Here is an 11,412-nt window from a genome sequence, read left to right as displayed (position 1 = left end):
TTAAAACAATATTGCTTTTGCCTAAAATTACCTGTCAGGAAAAAATAGATATTTTGGACTTTTTTTCTGGTAGTTTTCCAAATCATAACATTTCTGTCAACTTTCCATTTCAGTTTTCTGTTCTTTGCTTGGTTATTGATACATTAAGCTATTTAACTATTCAGTAAATACATTAAGCTATCTCCATGGGAATATATATGCACAAATTAATGAGCAGTGTATTTGCCTAACAACTGTAGAAACATGCCTGCCACAAGTAAAGAAGGTTCAACGTAACTTCAAACTAAATGTGACTTGCCCACAAAGTGTTTGTATTGTTTGAGTTGAAAATCACTTTCCAGTCTATATCAAAACTACAAAAAATAATTTGTATAAAGAAGTGCTCATCATAATTATGAATTACTTCAGTTATCCATAAAAAAACAATAAAGTTTCTGAAGCGCAGGCTGTATTAGGAAACTCAGTGCTGAATAAGTACTGGCATGTGTTTTTCTTTTGGGTGCCTATACAAATGATAGTTTGGTACAGTGAACTGAATCTATTTTTAATATCCTGTTGCTTATTGTATTTGACCTACAGAAAAGAGGGAAGTGAAGAATTGATTATCAGAGATCATTTTCTTGAAACTTGCAGATAATTCTCCTTTATGCTTATTAGAATAAAGAAGAGCCTTTCTGTAACAAATTGAGAATATGCATAACCTATTATGATATATAGTAATAGGTATATAGTAATGTGGTCTAGAATCAGTACTCTCTTGAAGTATATACTACATTCAAAATTCACTGGAGATGTTTCAGAGACATCTGTTGTAATTACAGGAACATGGTTTCTAATTCATTTAATTCCCTTTCCTACCTAAACTGTACATATAAGTGAATTTTAAGAGACTGTATAAATAAATTTTTAATTACAAAATGATGTTATACAATACATTATTAATAATAACCAACAATGCATAATGTTTATGCATGAGTCCATTAGAAAGATGAGCTAATATATGTCAGTTCTGAAAGAATGCACTAATTTGTCCTGAATTTGTGAATGAGGTTGAATCCATGGTGCAAGCTGATGAGTGGAGTAACATCGAGCTGTTTAGCATGCTATTTTATAGTCTAGCAACATCTTGTACCTATGATATTTAAGAGGTATTTAAGATTTGTTCATCACATGTGATCAAGAATCTTATTTTTCAGTGAGCCATGCGGTTGTGAAATTTGGAATACGACCACTGAGTTGACAATACTAGCTTTCCCAGACAGGTGCAGAAAAAAATGGCCTAAAGCATCCAAGAAATGTGTATGGTCCTTGCATTTCAGCACATGGAAATCACAGTCTTGCTGTAATGGAGTTCCCCACTGTGGCCCAAAGGACTGTGGGAATGTGGGTACCTTGCTGCACTAGCGGTAGCAGATTTCTGAAATCTCCATGGCCAGCTCCAGACAGTCGCTGGTCTCGTGGCAAGATTCAAAAAGGCTGCAGTCCATGTCACAGTTGCAGTTACAATCATTCCGAGAGTGGTTTTCATCCGAAGTGGGGTGGTACCTGTGAGAGGGGCAGCACAAGTTGGTACACACCGTTTCGCACGTATCAGGGAGCATCAGGAGACAGTCCCAAAACTGGCAAAACAGACAGGTGAGGATCAGGGAGGCACACTCCTCTGTTTAAATAAGAAGAAAGAAAATTAATAGTGGCACATAGAGGGGCATCTATGAAGGAGAGGCATGTGTGGAGGTACACCTGATAACTTTGCAGCCAACTCTTAATTGATTAGCCACATTAGGGGTAATGTACACCACTAGTCTCTCAAGCTCTCCCACCCCCATGCCAGTACTCACTCTACTTAAGTAATTGCTTTATTAACTTCCTGAGCATTTCCTATTGATTCTACATAATCTGGTTATTTAAAGTGCTGTCACTTTTCTAAACTCCTTTATTTACTCTGCCTGCAGAGGTGCTGGGAAGCCACATAATTATCAGCTTATCTGGAAATCTTGCAACTGTCTGAAAAGCAGCAGGGCCTCCCCAAATGCAGGGGGCTTCAGGAGCAATTAGTTAGGGACAAGGAGAAACTGTACAAATGTCCTGTTTCTCGTCACCAGGCTTTGTTATTTGTTCGACATGGATTCCCATAAATCCACCACACCCATATTCAAATGCAAGCGAAAAGCACATTTCAAAACTTAATATAAATGCTTTTTAAAATAATCACAGCTTTTTGGGTTGTGTTTTATTTTTAATCTCTGTCTCCGTTTTCCTCCAGTTATGCAAAGCCTTGATTTTATATTCAAGTTGTTTAAGTGAAATACGTCATCATATGCCTAAAAGGTTTTAAATCTTATCAGTCCTCTTTAAGAAAATTGGTTTAAAAATTTACTATGCAGACTTGTAAAAATCTGGAAAGTATCTCTAAGGCATTGAAGGTAATTGGTAATTCTAGCCAAACAGCTGTGATGAGTTATAGATTATTGTATTTTTTTGTTTCCATAAAGGGAATTAGTTAGAAGATGTAGCAGTTCTCTTGTTAAAATTATAACTTTTCTTTTCAAGTTAAAAAAAAGTCCAAGAAATGTGTGATTGTTTTGTGAAAGGGTTAAGTATTTGTATGATATGTCATCTAATGGATTAAAGTCAGCAATCTGAAGATTGTAGAAGATTGAAAGTAACATTCCAGTGTGAATTGTTAAAAAATTTTCTCTCCAGATGGGACTATCAACCGATTAAAGTTTGACTTTCATAAGGACCTGATTTCTTCCAGTAAGAATGTGGCGAACGTTTTGGTTTTCAGAGTTCAGTTAGTGGAGACTGTATAAACACACGGAGGAGATTTTGCCGTCTGTCATATGCGATAGTCCAGCTGCTCTTTGAGCCCCATTCATGTACTTCTTATGGTATTTTCCAGGAAATTTCTTTTCTTTTGTTGTCCATATATTTGTTAGTATTTAAAAGAAGGGCAAACATGGAGAAAGAACCAATATTTTAAAGAAACCTGCTTCAATCTCTTATGAAAACACTATGTAAAGCTCTGTAATGAGCCCTGAGTAAGGTCAATAGAAATCTTCCTCCCCTGTTCCTCCCTCCCATATTTCTTCCCATTAAGATGGTGGTAAAGAACCATATCATTTCTTTTATGACTACTTTAATTGCCAGATATTGTTGCAGGTGCTGTGGCCATTACTCAGAATTTATAGTGCAGGCAGCATACTCCATAATACCTCTATGGTGTACAAATTCATCTCTTTGCCAGACTTGGTATATTTTTATTCACTTACAGCCAGCTTCTAGCATATGGCAAACTCACTCATATCTTCTAAGTCACCACAAGCCACCCACAAAAATTCAGGAGTAAGTTAGTAATAGTACATAGATTTTATTTCACCTCTGCTTTTCCAAAGAGAGTGTGTTGGTGATCAAAGATGCAGGGGATAGAATCACATTGAGCTTTACCAATACCAAGACTGCTACCATGGCTTACCCTGCCAACAGGTTCACGTGGAAAATATTCTAAGCAAAAACTTCAGGACCCCTTGTGCTGGTGCTCAAGAGACTTACTCAGGCTTATGACCAGATGAGAATGATCCCATGGGGTCTTGTCCTTTACACATGCAAGGCTGAACCTTGGTTTGGCGGTAAGAAGGGAAGGCTGCAAGGGGGCTGTAAGGATTGACACTAGTTTTTCTATCATGGCATGAGCAACCTGTTTGTAAAATGGCCTTATAATTGCCTGAGGGCAAATAACTATTTGATTGAATTGCTCCTGCTGGTGCCACCACAGTTTGGCACTGGAGGCCGCCACTTTTGATGTATACTATACGTTTTATTTACCAAAAAGAGTCTTGGCCTAATCCTTTGGCCAAATTGGCATTGGTTTCCTTCTACCTCCCAATTTTGCACTTGAGAATAGAGCCCATTTTTTTCTGTTACTAAGTCAGCCCTTTTTATTTGGTTATAAAAGACAGAGCTTCTTGCCCAAGAAAAACACGGTAACCTTAATGAATTGAAAACAGATTTTTCCGAACTTTCAAGTATGTTCCACACTTTTCCTAAAAGGCATGTTAAATAATTCTACATGAGCAGGCAAAACTGTTTTGCATATGGCCAATTTTTGTTTGCATAAGAGTAACATAAGCAGTTCAGGGGAAAACTTGCAACTGTTTGAAAAGAGTGTTGGACTTCCTTTCTCCTGAATGAGTTTATTTTCCTTCGTCTGCAATACTTCCTGGGACTTTAATGTTTAATAAATGTGATATTCAAACCCACATCCCATGATGAGCACCCTTTCTTCCAACACATCCAAAAGAGGATGCCCTTATCCACTTGTCTACGTCATGTCTCGTCTGCAATGTCTTTAAAATGTCTCGCTTACCAAGGCCATATTGCATTTTAGATCTTTCTCTTTCTCCAGCCTATACGACTGTCCCTCTTTCCGTTTTCTCTTATGTCCCTCTTTCAGTTTTCTCTCCTGAACACCCACATAAATTTGGCAGAAACTGGGAAACCCTTTTCTTCATCAACCATACCCTCTCCTTCCAATTCATCACCGAGTTCTGCTGAGTCTTCCTCATTGTGTTGCAGCCCATAAGCCTCTAACCACATTCAGGGCTACCATCTTGGATCTGGCCACCATCAGTCCCAAACAGGTCAACTGCAGTAGCTTCCTGGCTAGGACGCTGTGCTTCCTCAGGAGCCTACTTCAAATTCATCAGTTCCTGTGATATTTTAAGTCCTAAAGTAGAACAACTGGCTTGTGATGGCCCAGATCTTTGCCATAGCCAGCAAGCCCCTGTATGAATAGTTTTCTGCCTTTTTCTTTGACTTCTGTACCTCTTTTATTCCTTACTCACTGTATTCCAGCTACACTGGCTACATCTCAGTATGTATGGTACATCTGGCTCACGATATTTGTACTTGCTGTGCCTCCTGCTTGTGTTGCACACCCTTACCTCCTAGCTTTCTTTACCCAACTCTTATTCAGACCTTTAGTTGAAGACAGCTTCCCTCTAAATCATATCCTTGCTGAAGTCCTCACAGAGCTCTGTGTTATTTTTCCTTCACAGCACTGACCACAGTATTGCACTGAACTATGTGGTTAATTAGTTTCTCCTCTTACTAGACTATAGATTATAGGATGGGGCCTGCGCTGTGGTGTAGCAGGTAAAGCCTCTGCCTGCAGCGCTGGCATCCCATATGGGTGCCAGTTGGAGTCCCAGCTGCTCCACTTCCAATCCAGCTCCCTGCTAATGTGCTTGGGAAGGCAGTGAAATGTTGGAGACAGAGAAGAAGCTCCTGGCTTCAGACTGGCTCAGTTTCAGCCATTGTGCCATTTGGGGAGTGAACCAGTGGATGGAACGTATCTCTCTGCAACACTGCCTTTCAATAAAATAAATAAATCTTATTTTTAAAAATAAGTTATAGGAACAGGACAGCCATTTCTCTATTTAAATGAATAAATCTGTGAATAACTTCAGGAGGTAAGCTAAGTATTTTGGAACCAATTTTTTAGATGAAAGGACTAATATTCAGAGGTTATCATTGTTCTAGGTCCTCCCAACTGCATGGTAGTAGAGCTGGATTCACGTGTAATTTTTTCTGATCCAAAATGCATGCTGTCTATCTCACTGTTATGTGGGTCCTGTTTCACTTAAAGCCATTCAGCAGTCTTCCATATTTCTGTGCATTTCACGAAATAAAACTGGAAATAAAATGGAGTCTGTATTACTTGTACCCCCTTAATAGATGAGGAAACTGGCTCAGGAGAGTTTAAAAGGCAAGCAGCTCCCACCATCTTCTCTCTCCCCACCCCCTGAAGTTGTGTGGCTACAGTTTTGGCCTAGACTGTGTTCTCAAAGCTCTGCACTGTGGCCAGCCCTCCATAACACTCTCCAGCTTTCTGTAGTTTGGAGCATGGTGCAGGACACTGCCTGCATGTGAATGGCTTGCTTTCTTATCCAGTCCCTACTCCTCTCCTTCTCTGCTGTGTTTTATCAAGGCTGACAAAGTACATTCTCCATGTTCCCTTAGTGGCTTCTGATAGGATTTGGCCAATAGGAGGCAGCAACAGGAAATAGGAGGATGGAAGGAAGAGACAACTCAGGGTGTTTCTCCTTTGCTCTCTCTGATTTGGTTGATATCTAAGGCAGTCATATTTTCTGGGTTTTACCATTCTCTGAAAACGCCTTCTGTCTGTGGCCCTTGCTAATTCCAATTACTAGTTATCTATCTAATAATGGTTAGTAACTAGTGGTCTACAAGCTCATGTCAGTACTAGCAGTCCTCTGGTGGTCTGGAGGGATAAAGTGATGAGATGCTGGAGCCTTCCTATTGTTGCTAATTTGTAGGTTGCCTCACTCTTCAATGGATTTGTTTATTCAGCTCTTCTAATACTTTGGATAGCAAATCTCCTCTCTTGAACCACCTGGCATCCTGGCACAGGCTCTAATCACTGCTGTCAGAGAGCCCAACTGGCTTTCCCGCTTCTTAAACCTGGAATCAAGAAGGTTTAAAATAGGTTGGAGACCTGCAGGACACACAGCCAAAAGTGGTATTTGGCTGAGCAAGAAGCCATTTCCTTTCTACACCTCTGGGGTAGGTGACACTGAAACTGTAATATGTGAGCGATACCTTAATGGCACTGAAGAACTAATGCAGCTTCCAGAGGTGGAGTGCACAACCAGGGATGGCTAATTAAGAGGGAGAATCTGACTCATTAGAAAGGATTGTGTGTAATTATAATGGAAACGGTAACAATGCAAGGAGGTTCCACAAACATACCTGATGTCAACCTCATAGTCATTGTTCTGTGCTCCCTGAATTTCCCCACTCAGTTTTCAGCATTGCTACCCTGATGCCCACAATAAGCAGGAGGGAGGGACAAAAGTCAGCTTTGATAGTCAACTGTAGTTCCTGAAACATTTCTCAACTCCAGATAGATACACCTTGCTACTTTAGGGATCACTATCCAAAATAGCAAGAATATGGTTCTTCTAGAAGTGACCAGGGATTAAAAAAAATACCTGTTCATTCTCCCCTAAAACAAAGTAAGATTAAAAAAAAAAAAGAGAGAGAGAGAGGCAAATTGAACCAGGAACACGTTTATGTGCTGTCACAGAGAATGGGGCATCATAATGAAATTCATGATACAATGGCTTCCACTGATTACTCAAAGTTTTTGGCCCAAAAGTATAGAAATTGGTTCCCACTCTCCCCAAATTAAGATTTTTAAAAAATTTGTAATGTAGAGTGGGAATAAATAAAGTGTGACTGAATGCCTTTCTTTAGCTGGGGTATCATCCCTGATGTTATCAATTTTAATAGCTACTTAAATATGTCAAGATCTATTTAAGTTCAGACAAGCACAACTAACATTCAAGTCAGTTCTTTAGAACTAGAATGACTAGATTTGGGTGATACTTAGTAAATTTGTGCTTATGTTTTTTTCTGAGCAAATGAACTGAAATAATTATAAAATTGAAACATTTTATAAGGTGACACCACCGCATTTAATTGTATGAAATTTACAGTGTAGAAAATGTAATCATTTTATTCAGTAGTCCATGGTGTAATTAAGACTATTCTTTTGAGGTATCTTGTATTTATGATTTTCCTCTTCCACCTGGATGAGAAGTCTTAAATTCAAAATTATACGTCAATTAGATATATTCTCAAGATTATTTTTAAGGGACCTGTTTTCTAATATCATGTGTATCCCTGATTTTCTTATGCACAGGGATACTTTTGCAATCAAAAGAATGTAGAAACAGGAGCATGGACACAGATAGCTCTCTGGACTTTTTCCATTTTATTCAGGAAAGGGACCACACACGATGAACCACAATTTAATAATAAAGTAATGTTGCAGCACATAGTGTGTGATGTGCAGTAAAGATCCTTTTAAATTCCCATCAGAGCACACACCATGAACTGTGCTAATGGATGTAACACATTTTACAAAATCTGCATGTGTGAGGCTTTTTCATTCTGTTTTAAGTGGGGCAATGTATATAAATAATAGATATTAGCAATTAAGCATCCATTCCTATGCACTCATTTATACATTTGAAAATAAATTAACCACAAACTACATGAAAGTGGATGCAATCTTCTCTTTTCCCTTCTGTTTTCCCTGCTGTTCCTGAAAGATATTTCTGTATTTATCTCAGTACGAACAATGACCCCAGATCTCAATTTCTGCATTCTTAAATTAATTACTATCAAAAAATTCTCAAAAATGGAGTGAGTCTGACTTAACTCTTGATTTCCTTGATGTTTGCTGTTTAGGATAATGAGAATTTCTTATCACTATTTGTGAGTCTTAGTCTGGGTTTTTACTTTTTCTTTTATCGCTGGTATCAAATGCTCTTACCTCGCTGGGGCAGTTTTTCACAGAACTGTTACCTATGCCATCAGCTTAAAATTTGAATTTCTTGGGTCAGACTGGTCTTAACCCAGTCCTTCAGAAAATAGTCTAACTAAATTAACCTCATGAATCTCCTTTGGTCTTTTGTATTCAGCACAATTTGTTTTTGTTTTGTTTTTGTCTTTGACAGGCAGAGTTAAGACAGTGAGGGAGAGAGAGAGAGACAGAGAGAAAGGTATTCCTTCTGTTGGTTCACCCCCCCAAATGGCCACTATGGCCGGCATGCTGCATTGATCCGAAGCCAGGAGCCAGGTGCTTCCTCCTGGTCTCCCATGCGGGTGCAGGGCCCAAGCACTCAGGCCATCCTCCACTGCACTCCCAGGCCACAGCAGAGAGCTGGACTGGAAGAGGAGCAACTGGGACAGAACCCGGTGCCCCGACCGGAACTAGAACCTGGGGTACTGACGCCACAGGTGGAGGATTAGCCAAGTGGGATGTAGTGCTGGCCCACAATTTGTTATTTTTCTGCATAATATTATTTTTAAAAAATTTATTTATTTGAAAATGAGAGCAAGAGAGAAAAAAAGAGAGAGAGAGAAACAAGCAAAAGAGAGAGATCTTCCATCCAATGGCTCACTCACTCCTTAAATGGCCACAACAGCCAAGTCTGACGAGGCCAAAGCCAGGAGCCTGGAACTCCATCCAGGTCTCCAACATGGGTGGCAGATGTCCAGGCACTTGGGCCATCAAAGGTGTGTTTGCAGGGAGCTGGATAAGAAGCAGAGCAGCCAGGACCCAAATTGAATTCTAATATTGGATGCTGGCATCCCAGGCAGCAGTTTGATTGGCTATGCCACAATGCCAGCCCCTGCATAACGTTTTTGAGTGTCAGCTGCCATTTTAATGGGGTAGTTATTTTGGCCCTTGCCTGAGAGTGCAGTGGTTCAGGTTTCATGCTAATTGGTTTGGCACTTCTTCTTCCAGGATCCCTGATATGATAGACTGGAGTAATTCTAGAGGACACCGCATTTTATTCTGTGGATATGTATAATGGCAGTTCCTAACCCTGAAATCATTAGCCTGATATTCATGATGAGCAGCATCTGTGTATCCCTAGTACAACCTAATAACACATTTTAGCATCAAAAGGCTTTTACAGAGAATCCTCCTGCATCGCCTTTTTCCTTATTAGCATTATCCTCTACCAAAGCTGTCACTGAGCGTCATCCTGGATTCAAGTTCATAACCTGGTAGTCTCCAGGTCAGAGTGGCTCAGGATGTGTTGTTGGGACTGTCTCAGGCTTCATAACGTAGGCAGGCATTGTGGCACAGTGTGAAGTGGCAGGTTGGGATGTCTGCATACCACATCAGAGTGCCGGTTTCGATTCTGACTATTCTGCTTCCAATCTAGCTTCCTGCTAATGTGTACCCTAGAAGGCAGCAGGTGATGCATCAACTGTTTGGGTCGCTACCACCCGTATGGGAGACATCCAGATTGAGTTCTGGGCTCCCGCCTTTGGCTTTTCCCAGCCCTGGCTGCTGTTGTAGGCATTTGGAAAATGAATCATCCATGGCAGATCAAGATATATTCTCTCTCTCTCTCTCTCTCTCTCTTCCCCTATTTGTGTGTCACCCTGCTTTTCAAGTAAATAGAATTTTAAAAAAGAACTAGTTATCATCACAGCATAGGAATTTCATATAGTACTCCTGAGTCTGGTTTTGGTGATAAACTTGAAGATCTGGCAACCCTGGGTCATTTCTTCTGGCAGCTGGCAGCTGGAGCTGAATAGAGGCAGAGATCTTTAGATGAAATACATGCTGTTTACCTTGCCACAGGCCTCACCAACCCCTATTATGTACTTCTTCAGCTTACTTCACTATTCACCTCTCTCCTGGCAATTGCAAGCAAACATGTCTGTAGTTTCTGATCTGAAACATTCATAACAACATATACACAAGATACCACATATATATCATGCACTAGAAATCTTCCCTCTTATTACTTTCTAAAACTATAATCATTTTAAAAGTTGAAAGTCAGTATTTATTATGGACTAGTTTTATACTAGGTGCTTTAGATATATTATTTCATTTGATTCTCCAAATCCCCACAATGTCTTACTAACTCTACTATGTAACTGAATAACTCAGATTCAGAGATGACCAACAAACAAACAAGTAGAACTTGCCTGGTTTTATACAGTTAATAAACTTCAAGATGGGAGTTACATCATTATGATTTCAAAGGTGTTATAGCACAAAGTTTATTTAAAATTTTTCAAGAAGTTAATATGAATTTAAATTTAAACCAGAGAGAATATCCTATTATATTTTCCTTTGAGAAACTCTAGGCATTTCTTTAAATGCAAATGTAGATGTTGAACACTACACAATTCTTAATTGGTTTATGACTCCCGGAAAGGTCACTGAAAGTTAACCTGAGTAAAATTCCATATGTCTTAGTGTGGCATCCAGATGTAGAACTGGACTCTGCTGATCATTTAGTACCAAATCAATTTGAAAATAGCTTTGCAGACAGAATATGCCTTTTATGCCATGTACAAGAATGGTTTGGTCTAGGTTTGCATTGATCAGAATGCATAGGGAGTGATGTTATGTACAAGGACCAACTCTTTTTCATAGAGTTGCCACTATAAGCATTTTAACCTGTATAGTGCCTATATTTATATATTCCTGGAATTTTAATACCATTCACTGTGCCTTCTCTTCTCTGCCTATAGTCACAGGCTGAGTGGTCCCATAGTCAAGAAGGGAAATAAGATTGCCATTTTTCTTTACCCATTTTATGGCTCCATAATGAAAATGATTATGCCCCATCGTAGCTATTTAAAACACATTGCCTCTGCTTCCCAGCTTTGAGAGCAAACAATCTGCCAAGCACCTCACAACTGCAAAGTGACCTTGACATGTGTCATTCACCAGAGTTTTCAAATTGAAGTCTTCTTGCTTAATATTCATAAAGAGGTTTTTTTTCCTCCTAACAGCATATGTGATGAATTTACAGAGGCTGGGGGCTGAGAGCTTTATTTAGAGGT

At 39.4% G+C, this 11,412-nt stretch overlaps 1 protein-coding gene across 2 annotated transcripts in view; it reads right to left on the bottom strand.

Moving 5' to 3' along the window:
- Positions 1 to 1,394: 1,394 nt before the first annotated feature.
- The window catches only part of MDFIC2 (MyoD family inhibitor domain containing 2), a 123,227-nt gene continuing 113,209 nt past the window's right edge, over positions 1,395 to 11,412 (bottom strand). For both annotated transcript variants that reach the window (XM_089305908.1, XM_051852226.3), the window contains one exon: positions 1,395 to 1,660. In XM_089305908.1, coding sequence (XP_089162034.1) covers positions 1,401 to 1,660 — 260 coding nt within the window. In that variant the 3' untranslated portion in view covers positions 1,395 to 1,400. The remainder of the gene's footprint in view (positions 1,661 to 11,412) is intronic.

Source organism: Oryctolagus cuniculus, chromosome 10 (genome assembly GCF_051225735.1).
Source record: "Oryctolagus cuniculus isolate XC-2025 breed Fujian yellow rabbit chromosome 10, ASM5122573v1, whole genome shotgun sequence".
Lineage (NCBI taxonomy): Eukaryota > Metazoa > Chordata > Mammalia > Lagomorpha > Leporidae > Oryctolagus > Oryctolagus cuniculus.
Note: the sequence above shows the minus strand (reverse complement) of the source record. Positions and strands in the feature narration are given on the sequence as shown.